We start from the raw sequence: 21,162 nt of genomic DNA on the forward strand, positions 1-21,162 counted from the left end.
AACTTTACATCCTCATCTTGTAGACAAATTCATAAGTCTACAAAGTAGTGAATTCATGTGCAAAGGACAATAATTTTAGTCAAACTACTTTAATATATAAACAATGAATTAGCGAATAAACAAGACATTTTTAAAACCTCCATGGAGAATTAATATAATCCAGTTTAATTCTTTGAGTCATATAAACAATTATTCTTTTATTTTCTGAGTCGAAAATGGGTACAAATATTTCAACGTACAATAACTGCTTTGTTTCATTTAGAATATTTGCATACTTTAAATAACCTTTGACATTCAATACAACGGAATTTGATAAGACTGTCATTAAAGTGAGAGGGTTAGCGCTATAGAACCAAGTTTAATCCACCATTTTCTACATTTGAAAATGCCTGTACCAAGTCAGGAATATGACAGTTCTTGTCCATTCGTTTTTGATGCGTTTTGTTATTTGATTTTGCCATGTGATTATGAACTTTCCGAATTGATTTTCCTCTAAGTTCAGTATTTTTGAGATTTTACTTTTTTCTCTAAGATATTTTGCTTTTGGTTTATTTTTCTTATGGATAAAATCCAATACTGAGTATACGTCAGCATTATAATAAGTCAACAATGCAAAAAACATGTGATAATGTGAACAAATATCAAATATTATATCAAAATACAACTAATAAAACTTATGGTCCATTATGAACAGAAGATAGAAATAATGGCAACAGTAGTATACCGCTGTTCAAAAGTCATAAATCGATTGAGAGAAAACAAATCCGGGTTACAAACTAAACCCGAGGGGAACACATCAACTATAAGAGGAAAGCAACAAAGTAATAGAACACAGAAGCTGTTGAAACAAAAAAAACAACAATTCAACATACAAAGAAACGAACTATTATTGTTATATGATAACTGCAAATACATAACAAATATCGGAATCAATGTATCTTTTTATAGGTCATCATTTTCTTGTTAGTTGCCACCTTATGTCGACTTGAAGTAGCGTTTGAATGTGCGTATCCTTTAAGTGCTTGACATATAGATATTATGTTAACCCTTTTTGGTTTAAATTTGTTATTTATATGCCGGATATGAAAATAATTTCGAATATCCAACGCGCTTATTTGGATTTACCTTTATCAGGAGCACACAAATCCAAACATTTGAAGCCAGGGATTATAAAAACACAGAAATATTAGAAACTAAACAACCAAAGGGAAGTAAAGTAGACTTCTCATACTTTGAATGATAATATCTAGCGTAACTAATACAGTATACTAAAAAAATGAAGTCCGTATTTCGTTCTAGCAACGTACGATTTGTTTTCTGTAACTGCAATAAGTTTTTACATGCAGGATGGTTTTCCAGGGAGACAGAAATATATGAGTGTGAAGAAATCAATTTATTTTGTAAATTAATAAAACTAAGTCTTTTATCACCTTTTAATATTTATATCACCGGTACAAGTTTAGTACGTATTTTATCATGTTTAGTACTCTACAGTCACTTCGTCCCTCTTTAAGTTCACAGCAAAGATTAAGCATAAGCTTCTCTTGTCTGTAGTATTCTTTCTGTTGACCCTGTTTTCGCCCTAACCAATCTTGATAATGGTTTTATGTCAAAGTCGTCCTTTAATGTAATCGCCCTCATTGTTTCCGCACGGATATTAGTGATAGCCGTCATCTCAGATGGTTCAGGATCCCTGTTTTTGCATCTCAGATATAGCTTGATGGTACAAAAAGTAACAGCAACAAACATTGACCCCAGTAACACTACACCAAGGACTATTGCAAGTATTACTCCGATGTCTCCCCTAACATTGTCGCTAAATGGTTCCTCCACTATGAAACAAAACAAAAATAAAAATTGTCAGAATACAAAGTACTATTAGATATTTCATCACGAAGACAAAATGCAATAACTGCTTTAATAGGTAGCCATACATTATGTTTTTTGTTCACTGATAAAGGCCGTAAAAACTATGATGAAGTATTCTCACACTTAAGGGTGCAATCAACAGTTTTTTCCTATGACGTCATATTTTGAGGGACCATCTATAATTGACCCTTAGTGGTGTTAATGTTAATGAAGATACTTGTATAAAACTAGATATCATTAGAATCAGAATTTACTCTAGTTTATGATGAAATAAAAATAAATTGTACTTTTAATAGTACCAAAAAGTTTTATCCAGAGAAAATGGGAAAAACATTGCCTAATCTATGCATAAAAAACATGAAAGCAGGCCATGTGCACACCCATGCAGACATGATACATGCACATTTTTCATATTCAAAACTGTATGAATTTCATAGGTTTTTACCTGGTCTTTCTAAAAATTTATGCTTCAGGCTACGTTCGCCTGCTCCGAAAAGAGATACATTGGGTGCAAATAAGTTTTGCACTTTTCACTGCCAAAAAAAACAGGATGTTTACAGTTTGTCTCCCCTTAAAACATGTGTATTTAATCTAATTTTAAAAATTATTTTAATCATACAACCTGTTTTAACTGAAGCTAATTAACTTATTTTTACAATCAAATATAAAAAACATGATACCTTTTTACCAATTATGTTGATAAAAAGGGACTTCCCTCCAAGTCTATTTTTAGTTGGGGAATAACCCCTAGTTTTTTATACGAAACTGTTTATAGCACCCTAAGCACATGTACACCGTGAATTAGGTCTCTGATTGATAATTGTCTCATTCGCAATCATATCAAGCCTCGCGTTTTAAATTTGAAAATTTAACTGTCTCGAGTGGATACATATCGTATTACACTCTATGCAGTGGTAAAATCTATTTATATTATATATATATATATACTAACCTGCTATATATGATTTAAAGGAGACTTTAAATGCATGTCGAAAACTATCAATATTTGAACGGAAATGTATGGTAGCATGTCCTGTCGCTATGGGTAGCGGAGTTTCAGATGTGATATTTTCGGTACAATAGGTCTCATTTGCATTATCTACAAATTAAAAACAAAACGGTCGTATCATTGGACATTTTTTTTAACTATAAATTTAGAATAAGAAATATACAGCTGATATATTCACGAAATTTGAACAAAAGTGGGAAAACCAGCGCAAATAACCCGTCAATGTTTGTACTTATTATTTAAATTACATTCAAATTCATATGGTTTCTCCATATAAGAAAAAGTAAAGAACGAGTTCGATTGAAAAATACATTAATACCATTTCGTTAGATCTATTTACTGTCATCATCACCGAAAAAATACGACTTGCTCCTTTTTCTTTTCTACTTTTAATCTATTTATTTATTTCTCATCTTTTTTTTTATACACGGTTAATACAATATCTTTTGAATTTGTTTGCTTTACATGAATGCTCATAATGTTATTATTGTTTATATACTAGTTTATAAGTATTTTTCGTTTCTCTTTTTTATATAGATAAGACTGTTGGTTTTCTCGTTTGAATGGTATTACACGTGTTATTTTTTCAGTCCTTTATAGCTTGCTGTTTGTTGTGAGCGAAGGCGCCGTGTTGAAGGCAGTTCTTTCACCGATTATTATTTACCTTTTCAAATTGTGACCAGGATGGAGAGTCGGTGGCACTAATACCACATCTTTTAATATCTAATGATTTTTAAATTATCTTATATTGACTTAAGATTCATCATAACCTTTTGGCTAAAATGGCCGTATTTACACACCAAATTTTACTCTGAGTACAGACTAACCTATACACCTGCAACAGTTTTAAGGGATAGCAGGAACTAGATATATAAATTTTAATTGCATTATATGTTTCAGAAAATTATAAACTTTTTTTTTTTTTTCGTTCCTGCAGAAGGTGCAAAAATTTAGTAAGTAGTGAAAACGATTGAGAAGCTCCCCTCATATAATCAATGTTGTGAGTAGTATTGATTTAAATGGACAATAGATGGACAATAGACACCTGTAAACAATAGGTGATTTAACAGGTTTAAACTGTGTAACTGAGGCCGTGTTCACATTGACCTAAATTCGGTGTTGTGTTAGTGTTACTCACACGTAAACTAAACACAATTGCGTTCCCATTGATAAAACTCAATGTTTACATGTAGTTTAAATCATGTTTTATCTACACACAGTCGATAGTCAATGTAGGCCTTGTGTAGGTTAAGTGTACACAAAACTAGGCATTTAGGACATTAGTTTTACCTGGGAATAGTATATCTAATATATATGTTCCTGGTTTTACCGTGTATATATTTAAGGAGGAAACTATTTTTGAGTAAAATTGATATTTTTGATAATAATTAGTAAATTTCTTTACAGAAATTGTTGTTTAAATTTTACAGATTAACGTACTTTATCAACCCCTGATCAACACTCAAAGCAGTATCATTGCCGAACCCATAAGGCAGCAACCAATTGATTTTCGGGGGGAGGGGAGGAGGGGGGGGGGGGGGCTATTATAGTTGAGTATAAAACATAAAGGCAAGGGGTGGGGGTGGTGAGCTATGGATTTTGTTTTGGAAACAAAAAATGTTTCCAGTTTTTGGCCCTGAAAAAAAAAATTGTTTGTTTCACCCTCAGCTGCCACTATATATAATGCTAAAATTGATTTTGACCTGTCACCAAAATTTGTCCTGAAAAAAATCAATAGCTCACGCCCCTATCTCCGCTCCCCCTCCCCCTCCACAAAAAATGAAGTAAATAGTTGCTGCTTAAGGGCATCCGATACAGTTGCAAGGGAGTTAACTCTTGGCGCGACGTTAAGCGTTTGAATTCCCGCAAAACGTCACTTTTTGCGGGACGTAATGCGTGTAATTTTCCGTTATAAGAAACGTAATGTGAATTTTTCGGTGCTCCAATTTCTGTTTCTCCCGCATGCTAACTTCTACAACATTAATATTAGTTGATTCTAACAGGATAACAGGCTAATCAAATGATAAGAAATAAAACACATTACTGTTTCTGTGAGATCTTTAACAAAATATCGTATAGTAAAGCAATCCCAAGAATGACTAACCTTTTTGGTGTTACTAGTAATATAATGCATGTCAATTATCATTTTTGATATGGGGAAGGCGCCACCTTAAATCTCAGCTATATACCAAGACTATGTCCTATGTATTGATTGATTTTTGATTGCTTAACGTCCAGTGGCAAATATATCATTATCCTTCATAAACCATGATTTAGTCCGGATCCGATTTCCTGTCAATTTATTACAGCACAGAGAACCAACAATGCTATTTTAAAACTGATACCGAATATTTTACATGAAGAAGTAAACTTCATTACTGAACAATTTATTCAATTTATTTATGTTAGATAAATAATGGTATTCCGCTAATATCAACAATGATACAACTTTAATAAAAGAACAAAGTTTATATTACCTCCACGTAGCACGTATTCTATCAAACAAAAAGTAACATCACAAAAATACCGAACTCCGAGGAAATTTCTAAAGGCAATAGCCAACAATATTTTCATACGCCCGTAAACATTTTGATTGGACGTAGTATGGTATACAAATGTCCGGCGTCCGGCTGTCCGTCGTAAATATGGTACAGTATAATATCATATTATCCTAATGTCATTAAACTTAACATGGTTCTTTTTTCAGGATGGTTAAACGATCTGTATTCAAATTTTATTTATAAGGATAAGGAATGAGTCAGGATATACTTCCAATAAATTCCTGTACCACCCCGTGTTAGTTTAAAAACATGCATTATGGGTTTTTTCATTAGACTACGGGCGTATCATGAGCTTGTAGCGCAGATGTTTATTCTTGACTTTTTTTTTACAAATACACTATAGAAATGACGGAATGACAGCAAGTACAATGCAATTTCCGATATAGTTAATATTTCCGAATGGCATACTGACTCTTTAAACGAATAGTTGATATGCAGTGATTTTCGAACGTGTCCATACGATATCAGTTTCATAGAAATTTGGCAAGAATTGTACACTTGAAAAATCTAATTAACCACAAGGACCGGAAGGACAGACAGATGCTAAGCATGTGCGATATTGTATGTACCCCGCAATGTGTAGCACTGTGGTGAAAAAATATATATAGTAAATTACCAATGAAATTACCCATAGGTAATAGGCCCCTTTGTCCAGTCCTCTCGCTATTAACTCAATCATTTTTTCCGAATAAAAAAAAATCAAAATAATTGTATAGTTTCTCTCTCTGGACAAAAGCATCTTTTAGCATATTCATGATATTGAAGAATCTCCTTTATAAGATTTTGTTTTTGTTTTCTCACAACATAAAACACAAGATATGGCATAACTGTAAATGAGATAACTCTCCACAAGAAACAAACAGGACACAGAAATTAACAAAGTTATCTTCAACAATGAACAAAACCTATACCGCATAGTCTTTGAGCTATACAAACTGTGAATTTTAAACTGTTTAGGAGCCTCTCAATTTTATTCAAATGTAATCAATGACCCGAAAAAAAAGTTAGATTTTATGAATAAATGTTAAATTATAAAAAGTGATTAAAACGTGAATAGAGGGATGTAAAGGAGTATTGTAATGAAACAGCAGCAGATCAAACAAAATAAAAAACAACATCTAGAGGTCAACATATTTTATAGATTAATACATCAAATTAATACACGAGTTTGTACAGTACATGTTATTGTAACTGTATGTCAAGTTCTAAATTGCCGAGTCTTTAATTTCAAAAGCCGTAAAAATTATCAACAGTCCGTAATAACTTTAAAAAAAAGTTTTTCTTGAGATGTTTCTCACTTAGACCACAAACAGAGAGAGGTATTTATCATTCACATGCTTTTTTTCCCGGAAACAATATTACCAATTTAGAGTTAGTACTTTACAAGCAATATTTATACATCTGAAAAATGTCGCCGGTAATTTGCAGCTAGAGATAACGTCGGAATTGTCTGCCAGCGACGTCGTGCACTTTGGCGCTAACGTTGAGGTTACAAAGGGAGGACGCAATGTTTAGGATAAATCGCGTTTATCATGGAATCAAGCACGGTGACCTATATTTTTTATTTGAGATTTGGAGAAAGCATGACAAAATGCAGTTTATGCAGAAAAATGATAAAAATGACATTTTCAGAAACAGTTTATTTCCATTTTTTTAGGTTTAAAAAAATACCACTTTGAGCATCTGGTCTGCAATGTCAAGCAAGGCTTGAATAATTGCATAGTTATTCGTGTAGTGATTTATTTTTTACCTTTTTGTCATTTATCACAGCTTCAGATTAAACCCAATCTTAATAATTTACGACGAAAAATATCTGCTCCAAAAAAATTATAACATTGCCAATTTTTTTACAAAATTGCACAAATCCCCAATTTTCAGCCTCAATTTTCTCGAAAACAAGCACGGTGACCTATGTTTTATTTTGTGTTTTATTTTATAACTCGCCAAGGCCTACAACATATTACAAAATTATAAAAATGACATTTAATCGAGAAACTGTATCGGATGCCCTTAATTCATTTGAAAAGGTATTCCCAAATCTACTTGACGTACACAGAAATATTCGCCACTGGTCTTTACTCAAACAACGATTCACTCATAAATGCATGACTAAAAACAGTGTGAGGTAAATGATATGTTTGTCTAGTATCTCAGATCCGTTAAATAACACTTAAAATAAATAAATAAACGTTACCCTATTCCTTTATCAAATACTCCTTGGAGAAGAAATACCATTTGAAACGAACAGAAAAGATAAAAATGTAGTGATCCCTAATATCTCAATCCTTTTTTTCGGCTGTAAGAACGCTGCTGCATCTAACGTTTTCTAATGCGCAATCGAGAAATCTCTAGTATATGCAAACTACTGCAAATTATAAAAATGGCTTTCATAAAGTAGCAACAACTAAACTTAAAAAAAGGGGGAGGGTTATTTTTCTTTATGTGAGTCAGATTTTTTTTCACGCGTACGTTTTTATTCCTTTTTTTTCGATGCTGGTGATCAAATACTTTTTTTCAATATTTAACACTATAATGTATGGGGAAACTCTTGATTCAGAATATTTTTTTTATCATCTGTATGACCTCATTTTTTTTTTTTTTTATCAAATTGGGGATCGGAATATTTCCATTCCCACCCCCACCCCCTTTAGAAGTCAAAATGGTTGTTCCTTTACCGCTAGAAAAATTGTCCAAACATTTTGAATTCAGTTCTACGTAATGAACATTTAAATGACATATAGTTTACAAGTGGGAACAAATCTTATGTACAGGTAGCTAAACAAGGTGTATAGATGTGAACAAATGTAATGTGAAACCAGTGTACACTACACTAAACTAATTGTAAACATGTTTACTCTACACGGCGTTTGGTGTGAACACGGCCTGAGTGGACCGTATCAAATGAAACTCGGGTGTTTGTTTATTTTGCTATCTTCTGCAGACTGGAAAAAAATGGACATCAAAATCCAGGTAAGTTTTTAATTTTCTGAAACGTAGACTTCATATTACTTTTATATATCTAGTTCCTGCCATGCCTTAAAACTTTCCTGGATGTACCAGTTTGTCTGTACTCATAGTAATTTTTGAGGTGTTAAGGTTCATCATAACAAATGGACAAATATGGCCGAATTTTTAACTCAAAAATTACTCTGTTTGCAGACTTACCTGTGCAGTTTGGAAAGTTTTAAGGCCTAGCATCCACTAGATATATAAAAGTTACATGTATTTTGCATATCAGAAAGATGAAATCTTTTTTGGATTTTGGTGGGCATTTTTTTTCCTTCATGCATTAGGTGTGAAAATTGACTAAGTTGTGGAACAACTTTGAGATGCTCCCTCAGGTAAAAAAACTGGTTTGTATTGTTTTGATTGTCCTTAATTGACTTGGACAGTAGGTATCTTTACAACTACAGGTGAGATAAAGAGTTTATCTGAGCATGCTGAGTGGACAATATCAAAGTAATTCAGGTGTTTGTTTATTTTTACATCTTCTGCAAAAAGGAAAAAAAATGCCCATCAAAAACCAGAAAAGATTTTAGCTTTCTTAAACATAAAATGCATTTAACTTTTATATATCTAGTGGATGCTAGGCCTTAAAATTTTCCAAACAGCACAGGTAAGTCTGTACATAGAGTAAATGTTAAGGTGAAAATACGGCCATATTTGTCCATTTGTTATGATGAACCTTAACACGGCCATATTTTTCAATTCCTTATGATGAACCTTAATATATATATATATGTATGATTTACTTACACAAACTGCATTACATATCACTCACTGCCTGATAAAACTTACTTGTAAACGTAAAATCAATACTAGATTGTGAGCAATCCCCTCCGATTGTTAGATAATTGAGAGCAAGGTAGATTGGTTTCCCGGCAGGTCCGTTTATAAACCACTTACAGTCAAATCTGCAAAACATAAAACATAAAATGCAAAATATCTAAAATGCAATTTTACAATATTAATTTTAGATTTCAAGATCGGACATAATTATTTTATGTGCTGATAAAGAACTTTCATCAGTGTAAACAATTCTTATGGATTTAATGTAAATACTGGTGGAGGATATTTAGTGTATATATACAAGGGGTACAATCAAATATGGATATACACACACCGGAAGTTACAGTCGAACTCACCGCTTGAAAGGTTAGTAGTTGCATTTGCTTGTTTATATCAATTAAATTTTGATTAATAAGTTGGCACACCGAATGTCGGATAGTATGTAGTTTTAAAATACACAATTGTTTTTGCTAGAAAGCGTGCAGTTATTGCAAACACTTCGACACAGTTATATGGTGAAATTTTGGAACTGTGTCGAAGTGTTAATTATCATTAACTGCACGCTTTCCAGCAAGGATAATTGTGTATTTCAAAACTAGATAGTATCCGACATTCGGTGCACTACCTTATTTATTAAATTTTATTGATATATCAAGTAAATACGACTACTTACCTTTCAAGCGGTCTGCTCGACTGTTACTTCCGGTGCGTGTATATCCATCACGTGATTTTGATTGTACCCCTTGATATATCTTACATTTTTATATACCGCACTCCAGGTTCCAGGAGGTGTGCCTTGATTGGCTGAAGATATTTACAGATAGATAGATCATGAGATAGAATACGAATTTCAATTCAATTAATCAGTGTTCATTAGAGAAGGATAATTAAAAAAAATAAACAAACCGATTAATTACGGATGTACTTGTATCCAAATGAAACACGTTTTTTTTTATCTCATCTAGCCAAAAAGGGAAAGGGTCAAGTGTTTTAATCTCATAACGTGACGTTTGTCGTCCGTCGTCGTAGTCGTCTGCTATCCTCTGAAACTTCAACGCCAAATTGTACCAAATCTGGACCCGATCATCATTAGGGTATTATCTGACAGGGCAGAAATGTACATAATGATGAAATCTACTACTGTAGTACTTTTAATAGCCGACCTGTTTTCTTTTATAATTATTTTCCTTAAGGACCAATAACAATCAAAACCTTAAAGATGTACTTGAGTGAGGTTAGGTAAAAATTTAGAAATTAAGCTGGTAGAGCATCAATTAAGGATAAAGATAAGCTAAAAATATTGATAGGTCATGAACCTCATTTTCGAGATATTTGAGATTTAAAATATGGCAGGAAAAGGTTGACTCGTTTTTTTATACCTTATATTTGCATTGGTATTATTTGGGTCTCAGAACAAAAGAAAGAAAATCTAGAATTAAATAATCTTTTAAAATTTTGGAAAATTACGTACTTTTATGAGCTTTTAAGTCTTATATGTAAAAATAAATGGGTGTTATGGGGCAATATATTTTACAGTGTATTGTATGGAAACACCAAGGAGTCCGAACATTTGACACAAATTCCAAAACCTCTCCTAAGTACATCTTTAATGACGATTTTTAACATTTCATTAGACGTTTTTGACAAAATGTTCAACAAGTTCAGATCTAGAAAGAAATGAAATGGTGAAAATAGTCGATCCTTCATATTTTTCGTACTCAACTGTTTATTCAATGGTATTGCTTTTTAATTTTAAAAGGTTTTGACAATTTGAAATATTTGTGAAATTTCGCCTTTTCAGAATCTAAAGGACTATGGGTAATGTCATTGTTAGTACACCAAAATGAAAATAACGTCACGTCATTTGATAGATTGCCATTGCTTTAAAAACCAATCAAAACGGTTCACAATCTTATGGTGTACGCTTTAGAAAATATAACTCAGAATGCAAAAGATTCTAATACGGCGAATTGGTATTTAAGTTTAATGGCTATTTTGTCTTTAACTCACGCATTATCTCCACTAAATTCTATGAATTGTATTCTCGTTTCAGAGGAATTCCGGGTAAGTGCTGAAACGCCACATGAACCTGAAATAAAATTACAAGTACATATTCCTGACTTAATCGACATAAAACTGAATATTGTTTACAATTAACACTTGAACGTAAGCTTCCTTTTTTCTTTAAAAAAAAAATCTTCAGAAATGTTCTGTCATTATTAATCTGAAGAAACCCCAAAAATAGGAAGAAAGAAAGAAAGAAATAACAAACGCCTACGTTGTCTTTGGATGACAAGTGATCAGATAAAATATCACAATTCTAATGACTTCTAGTGTCTTAAAGTTTTATTAAACGTGTAAAGAGTTGAAAACCAAATAAAAATATCGATATATATATGTTTAAAACTAATTACCTGTCGACTGCGCAGCTGTTGGGAGAATGTAATTGGAAACAAAAACTAAATAGATACAAAACAAGTATTTTCCGACCATCATGCAGTTCCAACTTCACATCATTCGGAAAGTCTCTAAAAATTAAGGAAATAAATGATTATGGTGTCTGAATCCTTAAAAATAAAAGTTGACATGTGTAAGCATATTTTCCTGGAAATATTTTTCGACAGGAAATTACGATTAATTTTTTGCTAGGAGTTACGCCCCTTTGAACTTATTTGCTTCAATGTACTTCTGTTTTGAAAGACATAAATGAGGTGACATATTGAAGAACATGATAATTGTTGTGACAAAACAAATAAAATGCTTGCTATATCAATAAAACAATTAAAGTAAAGAATTTGTTTTGGTTGTCTGTAAATATTTTCTGAAAGTGCAAAGACAAACAAAATTGAATTCTAATAGTTCTTGTCCGTATATCTTCTGCTGAAGTATATGATAAAAAGATAATTGCATGTCATTTTTCATATCAGACCCTTTATCGGCCCTCGTTCATGATATCAGCCCTCGAGCCTGCGGCTCTTGGGCTGATATCACAACCTTGGGCCGATAAAGGGTTTGATATGAAAAATGCCATGTAATATTCTATACTTATTCTCGAGTGTGAGATATATGATCATATATATCGAATTCAAGTCGTTACAGTCAGTTTGAAATGGAGCCGCAAATTTTGAAACTGGCAACAGAAATTGCATTGAAATCGCCATGAAACTGCAAAAACAGTACATAAATGTAAAAGAAAAACAGATGAACTACATAATATACCGTTTTACGTCGGTACAATTAAATGAATGTATTTCATGTAATATTTTTACAGTGCATAAATATCGGAAAGGGTTGCATTTTAACACCAGCTTCTGACTAATTATGATAACTTAGTCTATTCCACTAATAGCTTCATGACATAAATAACTTATTCCTACACCATTTTGGCTTTTAAATATTCGAATTTGAGCGTTCCTGGTAAAAGTAAATCCAGTAAAGATCCTCTTACGCGGAGTTCAGAGTGTGTTCGAAAAATATCCTATTATACATTATTTAGTTAATTTCTTTTTCATTTTTAAGTCACAAAATAATTTTAAGAACATTAAAGAATTAACTTACTTGAATAAAAATGTATTTTTTCTTATTTTCCAGACATTTTTCACACGATGAAGATTTCGTAAAAGAACGATTTCAATATGTCAGATCGTTAGAAAAACTTTAATTTACTGTAATCTCAATTTGAACTGCTTTAAGTGTCGCAAAGATATTTGTTTTTCTAATTTAAGGTTAAAAAACAAATAGGTTGTACATTTTACAATAGCAGCGTGTCGTAAAATAATTAAAGTTGACTTTATTGCTTACTTTTAAATTATCTTTGGTGTAAATCTTCACTTCGACAATACACGATTTTAAACCTATGCATATAAATAAAGAATTAGTCAATTCTATAATATATACATTTACTGATTTCTAGTCTATTTTTTATTTGTAAACGAACTTCCTCAAATTTAATTAAATTTTAGGGACAAATGTACGAAAATTACATATACAAGACATGATAGTGAGACTTCACTTTGTTTATAAGAATATTTTCAGAACTTTGCATCTTAAAACCAATTATCTGGATGTATTTAGTGATATTTTCAAACATTTATTGTCATGTTTTGCTTCAATTTTTGAGCACTGATTAGTTCATTTTTTATGTGAAACAGCTACATGTATGTACATTTTAGGATTGCTATAGTTTTTGAATAGCTGTATCATGTAGCCCCACTAAATTATGTGTGTTAACACACTCGCTTAAATCCCCTTTTTGAATTTCTGTGGATATTTGTTTCATTGGTACATGTTATTTATACTACATCTTCTTATTTTTATATGATTCAATAGAAACCAATATAAAAGACAAATCATGTGCTTCCAACTCCATACAGGGCTTGTTGTTTTTACAGCATTGAGTATGAAGTATTAAAGGTAGCATCTTTGATTAGCTTGTTTGTTAGCTAAACCGTGAAGTCGTTATTAGGTTAGGTATACCATGGAAGTATTATATTGACATGGAAGTATTATATTGAAGTATACTATCCTCCTTTCGGGGTAGACCAGTCGTCTTCTCCGAAAGAACGGTAGTCTACCTAACCAAAGTTATTCCCTTTACATACACACTTAATGCATTCTGCTGTGAAGTATGGAAAGCCAACGGGGTCAAAATTCTTAATTCGTAACATGTCAATTCGTAAATTGTAACTGTGTAATTTCTAAATTGTTAATTCGTAAATTGTCAATTTGTAACTTGCACCTTTGTAGTTTTAACATTCTTAATCAGTAAATTGTCAGTTTGTTACTTGTAACTGTGCAATTTCAAAATGCTTCATTCGTTAATTGTCAATTTGTAACTTGTATCTTTGTATCAAAATTCGTCATTTGTTAATTGTCAATTTGTAACTTGTAGATTTCATAATTCTTTATTGGTAAATTGTCTTTTTGTATATTGATGTTTTGTTACTTGTAACATGTAACTTGTCGATTCGTGAATTGTCGATGTGTGAAATGTCGAAGTGTTAAATGTCCTCGTTGTGCAATTATGCTAACGATCATTATGACGACAGATGGCGCTCGGGTTCTTCTTCGGTGTATAATCCTCTTGTAAGTCGGAGTACCTCCATGTGGAATGTATTCCTAAGTGATTTTAATCCATTAATTACAGCAAATGCGTCTAAAAAAAGAAAAACAAAAATGTACAGGATCCCAGTTTTATTTTGTTTACTAACGTGGACTTTTGTTTGAGAACGGAAACTATAGAAAAAAACCATCCCGACTAGTTCAGTCCCTAAAGGTAATTGATCTCTCCTAATTACGGGGTTAATGTAATAGTCGTTGGTCAGTGTAATATTACGACTGGATTATTCAGGTATATACAATAAGGAGATGTGTTAATAAACCGTATGATTGCCAATGAGACAGCTATCCACCAACGCGAAGTACAAATAAAGTCGATGAAAGCATCTATAGGCAACCTGGCTACGGCCTTCATCAATGACAAAACCTAATACCATATAGTCGGCTTTAAAAGGCTACATCATTACTGGAAAACCCAGGTTCTAGTAATAAACGATTTCTATTAATCATAAAATGCTATTATCGGACCATTTTATTCTGACAGTGAAGGGCTCACATATATATTATATTCTGCTGTTGTCGGTTCTATTGTCGGGTTGTTGTCTCTTTGACACATTCCCCATTTCCATTCTCATTTTTATGTATTAATATATTTGCCTTCTGAATTTTTCTGGTCTAGAAGCTTAAAAATTGCCTCTACCAGATTTCCTAATAAAAATGTACAACCAAAAAGACTAAAATATTCACGAGTCCCTCGATCTCAACAGCTGCCGAATGCCCCGTACTCCCAATATGAACCCCACCTGGTGCCACACTTCCTTATAGCCCGGCAACCTTACTAAATCTAACATGTTGTCAATCGTTAATTAACTGAAATGATTTACGATTTTAATCAATAAATCTCATTTTTGTCAAATATAAAATAAAAAATCATTTGCAATGAATTCGTAACAATATAATCCTAATATCCTATTGATAAACCAGGTTGTATTCCGCCTGTCTCTTCTGTCGAGCAGTCAGCCAGGATCCAAGGCTATCATTTTACTCTGAAAATGACCAAATACATACTCCTTTGGCCAAACCCCAAATAATGTTCAAATATTTTCGTGGAGTAATAAAATTTAAGAACCTTAGTGAGCGCGCTCACATGCCCCACGTCCCCACATTGGCACTGGAGAAATAAAATAACTTTAAGAAAAAAAGTTGTATAAGAAAAAAAAAAAATTATAATTTCTTGTCGATATATACATCTAAATAGTATGTCCTTATTATGTACAAGGTTTCATGAAATTCTGTGATGTGGTTTCAGAAGAGTTGCGACGATAAACTGTTGCAGAGGTATATCGAAGCACATAAGTTCAAAGGGGCGTAACTTCTAGAAAAAAAAATGAATTGTAATTTCTTGTCGATATGCAAATCTACTTAGTATGTCCTTATTATCATGAAACTCTGTTGTGTGGGTTGAGAGGAGTTGCGATGACAAGAAACAGGACCGAGAGAATGACGTACGTACGGACGGACGGGTCAAAACATTACACCCTCCGCAACTTCGTTGCGTGGGGGTATAATTAGTGTAAGCATATAAGAGATAATTGCCTCTTTCATGCAAACGGCGATATGGCAAGATCTTTTCTCTGACAAGTCAGAGGGAGAGGGCGTCAATTTGTTTAAAAGTGGGAATATTCGGAAGGGGGGTTTGAGATTGCCAAAAAAAAACACTGGCCTTTGTTAGACTTGTGTGATTTTTATTTAAATTTTTTTTGGGTATAATCGGAGTTCAGTATGACGTCCGATATCACAGAACTAGTATACATATTTGTTTAGGGGCCAGCGGAAGAGCTCCTACGGGTGCGGGAATTTCTCGTTGCATTGAATACCCATTGGCGGCCTTCGTTTCTTGTCTGCTCTATGGTCGGGTTGTTGTCTCTTTGACACATTCCCCATCTCCATTCTCAAATTTATGTAGGTAACGCGTGTAGTAAAAAAATAACAGTTTCATAGTTTAACGACCATGGTCATTAAAAAATATATAGAGGGGACACCTCTTAGTATATTTCGATCTAGTACCATGATCATTTTAGATCTGTATCTGTAGGAGAACTTTGTAGATACAAATACCGGTAGAGAGAGCGCCGTAGATGTATTGACGATGCACGAGAGTAGTTTCTGAACGGCTGTCAACGCTCGGTGTACGCACTACGCTTCTTCAATGTGGTTCTATTTGAATACTGTTTTTAGGAGAGAAAAAAAATGAGTTAGAATATTGTTGTATTTTACTCGTTGAGATCTCAAAACGTTTCGTGTAGTTTTTAATCTGCATGTTTGTTCACAATATTTCTTGACTGATTATTGTTTCATCGGGTCCTTGGCAGCAATTTAGTGTTCTTTTTGGACGAGCTTTTTTTTCAAATTGTCTGGTTCTATATCACTGAGACCACCTCGTACAGAAATATTAGCTTCTGATTTGAGCGTCTTGTCTGTATGTCTTGTAGTTTCAGATTGGTGAGCGTGTTTGAGACTCAACCAACTTCTCTGGATTTGAACTCTCCTGTTATAAATCTGACAGGTTGTCGGTATATTCTTTCAAGCTTATTGATGTTTGTAGATATGAACTGGTCCCATACTATTGTCGGTATGATATCTTATTATTGACCTGAACATTTAAATATACGCTGTTTTCTCGCATTCCGGTTGACAATATCTCTTTTAGGACCTCGGTTAGTTTTCTCGTTCCTTTATATTCTATTACAAAATAGTGCATATTCAACACAGTTTTGACATATAGTATACATTAAATAAGTGACTCATTTAAAATAATTTTTCATACAGTTTGTTTTGCAAAGTACCTATATGTTATCATTAAACATGTTATAGATATGGGAAGATGTGTTATGAGCGCCAATGAGACAATTCTCCATCCAAATAACAAATTATGAATGTAACCCATTATAGGTCAAGATACTGCCTTCAACACGGAGCCTTGGTTCACACCGAGCAACAGGCTATAAAGGGCCCTTAAATTACTAGTGCAAACCATTCAAACGGGAAAACCAACAGTCTAATCTATATACAAAAAACCTAGAAACGAGAAACACATATAAATTATATAAACAAACGACAATTACAGTACATCAGATTCCTGATTTATGTAACTGTTCATTACTCAGGAGCTAAATAAAGACTGTTCGTCCATTTGTTTCTTGGATTAAAAAATATCATTATATATTTACATTCTTTTCTGAAATTTCAATATTGAGATTATAATATTAAAGAATGATGGTTGTCAAACCATTTCTGCCATTATGCATCGAGTCCAAAATTTGCGGGCCCAGGACAATATTAGTATTTTTCCAGCACCGTCTTATATTTCATGTTTTGAGTCTTGTTTTGACCCGGTTAAATATTAATTAGAAATTTCTTGCCAAGTGACAGTCATATATTTGCGAAGTTGATAAAGAAGCGCGTTCCAGCGACACGTCTATATACCATGTATACCTTCATAAAGGAAGTGACATACCTCATTGCAGGTTTGGTGACCAGTACATTAAATAAATATGTTAATACGAGGTTACCTAAATATAAAACCGAGTCCCTGTTATACATGCCATATAAAACAAACAATGTATTTATTTATTTGTTATCTTTTATATGTATGCGCTGTACATAATTGAATTAAACTCTTTTGGTATATATTCCATATGGCGGTGCTCCTACTTACAAGAGGATTATACACCGAAGAAGAACCCGAGCGCCATCTGTCGTTATAATGATCGTTAGCATAATTACATAACGAGGACATTTAACACTTCGACATTTCACACATCGACAATTCGCGAATCGACAAATCGCATGTTACAAGTTACAAAACATCAATATACAAAAAGACAATTTACCAATAAAGAATTATGAAATCTACAAGTTACAAATTGACAATTAACAAATGAAGAATTTTTATACAAAGATACAAGTTACATATTGACAATTAACGAATGAAGCATTATGAAATTGCACAGTTACAAGTAACAAACTGACAATTTACCGATTAAGAATGTTGAAACTACAAAGGTGCAAGCTACAAATTGACAATTTACGAATTAGGCATTATGAATTTAACAATAACAAGTTACAAATACACATTTTACGAATTGACAATTTAGAAATTACACAGTTACAATTTACGAATTGACATGTTACGAATTAAGAATTTTGACCCCGTTGGCTTTCCATAGTGAAGGGATCTAATTATCCATTTTATTTACTTTGAAACTTCCAATCGTCTCGAATAAGTCTGTGATATTTTTAGATTTCATTGAACATAATCAATGGATTACTGCTAAGTCAAGGATTGTATTATCGCATATTACTGAGAATCACCTTTATTTAATTATTTCATAAATACAAAGAAAAGGCACTTAATTCAAAATAGATCAACAGTTAAAAACCTCCTTTCCTCGATTTAGATATTTAAGTTTTTCTCTAGAAGGGCTAGCATTACACAAAATGTAACCATGCACAAAAGGAACGAATTTTCTTTACATACTGTTATTTTCGTTAATGGTGATGTTCGTTTGGAAGAACTTTTTCATTGGCTATCATACCACATCTTCTTTTTTCATATATGATACTTGTTAACTTCTACACCATTTCGTCTCACCGGTAGGGAGGTGTCTCATTATCAATGATACCATATCTTACATTATTTTATTATGATATTTTTTTTAACTTTGAGCAACAAACAAAGGCACTTAACTTTTGGCAATACAGGCCTTTAATTTGAGCAAAAAATACACTTTAATTTTGGTTTCAAACACACTTAACTCTGGGCATAAAATACAAATAACTAAATGTTTGAAAACATTCATCTTAAGCTGAATGTGCGTGAATAATTTTATCACATGGGGACATAAACAAGTAACAAGCCCTTATGCAGCAAATTGTTTAAATAAAGACTTTTTACGAGTATCAATCAAAAGTTGGCTTGCTAGCCATCCTTTCAGAATCTTAGATCCGCTAATCGTTGAGTATAAGGAGATGGAGATCTTGTATTATATCATGTTAGGACCCATTTTTCTCTTGTGATGTAGCTTCATAAATTGATTAAAGATTATAGAAAAATCATACCTGACTTGTGTTTGTTGTCCGTCTGGACTATTCCAATTCTCAGCGTATACCGGTTTCAATATACAGTATAACACCAGCAATACGTTGTTGTACGGTTCCAGTAAACAAATTTAAAAAGGACTCTATATTAAAAAGTACCGAAAATACTAAATAACAAGGAATATTTTACAGTACATGTATAACTTATATCAGTTGATTAAAAAATAAATAAGACAGTTATTAGGATTAGCGTCACATGCTAAAAAAATTGATATTTAAAATATAAATTGTGTAAACATTAAAGGATTTATTATGGTTCCTTATTATATATTCACACTTTTATCATACATAATAAGCTGAAATTAGAACATATTCAAGGGGCTTATCCTAACGAGACGGTTCAATTCCAAAGGATAAGATTAGATTTATAAGTATAACATTCAAACAATAGGAATGATAATAAATAATACAAAAAAAACCTATAAATAGTACCACAATGTAACATTGGAAAACTAAAGTTCTAAGTTGGTTTTTCTTGTTTCATTTTTTTTTGTAATTCGGGAATAATAAACATGACTCTTTAAAAATAGGCATGTTTATTATTCCAGAATTACAACTCCAAAAAAAAGGAAACAAGAAAAAACAGTGATACAAAAAGAATGTAAATATTTAATCATATAAAATGGAAATGGAAATGGGGAATGTGTCAAAGCGACAACAACCCGACCATCGAGCATATAAAAAAAAAGATGTGGTATGATTGCCAATGAGACAACTATCCATAAAAGACCAAAGTGACACAAACAGTAACAACTATAGGTCACCGTACGGCCGTCAACAATGAGCAAAGCCTATACCGCATAGTCAGCTATAAAAGGCACCGATAGGACAATGTAAAACAATTCAAACGAGAAAACTAACGGCCTTATTTATGTTAAAAAAATGAACGAAAAACAAATATGTAACACATAAACAAACGACAACAACTGAATTACAGGCTCCTGACTAGGGACATAAATAATGTGGCGGGGTTAAACATGTTAGCGGGATCCCAACCCCCTTTCCTGGAACAGTGGTATCACAGTACAACATACGAACGAACTATAAAAATTAGTTTAAAAAGGCTCAACTCATCAGATAGACAAAAATACAAGTGGACGTGGCCGGGTACTTATACATCCCGACACAAAAAGACACAATTAACAGATCTGAGAGTACTTGCAGTTATCTGACAGCTAGTTCAAAGCCACTAACAACTAATAAAAAAATCATGCCTCTAAGACTAAACAATCAATCCGTACACATCCAACATACATATATTTAAACAGAAAAAAAGATATTTATTTCAAACCGTACATGTAAAGAATGCACAACTGGCAATGCTGTACATCTTAGGCCGTGTTCACACCAAACGCCGTATAGAGTAAACATGTTTACAATTAGTTTAGTATAGTGTACACTGGTTTCACATTACATTTGTTCACATCTATACACCTTGTTTAGCTACCTGTACATAAGATTTGTTCCCATTTGTAAACTATATGCCATTTAAATGTTCATTACGTAGAACTGAATTCAAAATTTTTAGACAATTTTTCTAGCGGTAAGGGAACAACCATTTGACTTCAAAAGGGGGGCGGGGGTGGGAATGGAAATATTCCGATCCCCAATTTGATAATAAAAAAAATAAATGGTCATACAGGTGATAAAAAAAATATTCTGAATCAAGAGTTTCCCAATACATTTGTACATTATAGTGTAAAATATTGAAAAAAG

At 32.6% G+C, this 21,162-nt stretch overlaps 1 protein-coding gene across 3 annotated transcripts; it reads right to left on the reverse strand.

Moving 5' to 3' along the window:
* Positions 1-1,415: 1,415 nt before the first annotated feature.
* Positions 1,416-19,622, reverse strand: LOC134696148 (uncharacterized). Of its 3 annotated transcripts, none has more exons than XM_063557795.1 (6): positions 19,408-19,622; positions 11,643-11,756; positions 11,239-11,317; positions 9,238-9,353; positions 2,822-2,968; positions 1,416-1,832 (listed from the first exon to the last, which is right to left on the reverse strand). In XM_063557795.1, exons 2-6 carry the CDS (start codon positions 11,722-11,724, stop codon positions 1,528-1,530), a joined length of 729 nt encoding a protein of 242 aa, XP_063413865.1. In that variant the 5' UTR covers positions 11,725-11,756; positions 19,408-19,622; the 3' UTR covers positions 1,416-1,527. The 3 variants fall into 3 exon arrangements, with proteins under 3 accessions (XP_063413865.1, XP_063413867.1, XP_063413866.1); XM_063557797.1 differs by having other exon boundaries at positions 11,643-11,795; XM_063557796.1 differs by lacking the exon at positions 19,408-19,622 and adding an exon at positions 12,787-12,896.
* Between the last annotated feature and the right edge of the window lie 1,540 nt (positions 19,623-21,162).

Source organism: Mytilus trossulus, chromosome 14, assembly GCF_036588685.1.
Source record: "Mytilus trossulus isolate FHL-02 chromosome 14, PNRI_Mtr1.1.1.hap1, whole genome shotgun sequence".
Taxonomy (NCBI): domain Eukaryota; kingdom Metazoa; phylum Mollusca; class Bivalvia; order Mytilida; family Mytilidae; genus Mytilus; species Mytilus trossulus.

Bases quoted from the DNA above. Each gene is read 5' to 3' on its own strand.
- LOC134696148 (XM_063557795.1), bottom strand. From the start codon at position 11,724: ATGATGGTCGGAAAATACTTGTTTTGTATCTATTTAGTTTTTGTTTCC. The intron at 11,318-11,642 runs GTAATTAGTTTT...ATTTTATTTCAG, and splicing joins AACAGCTGCGCAGTCGACAG to GTTCATGTGGCGTTTCAGCA. The intron at 1,833-2,821 runs GTTAGTATATAT...TTTGTTTCATAG, and splicing joins CTTTAAATCATATATAGCAG to TGGAGGAACCATTTAGCGAC.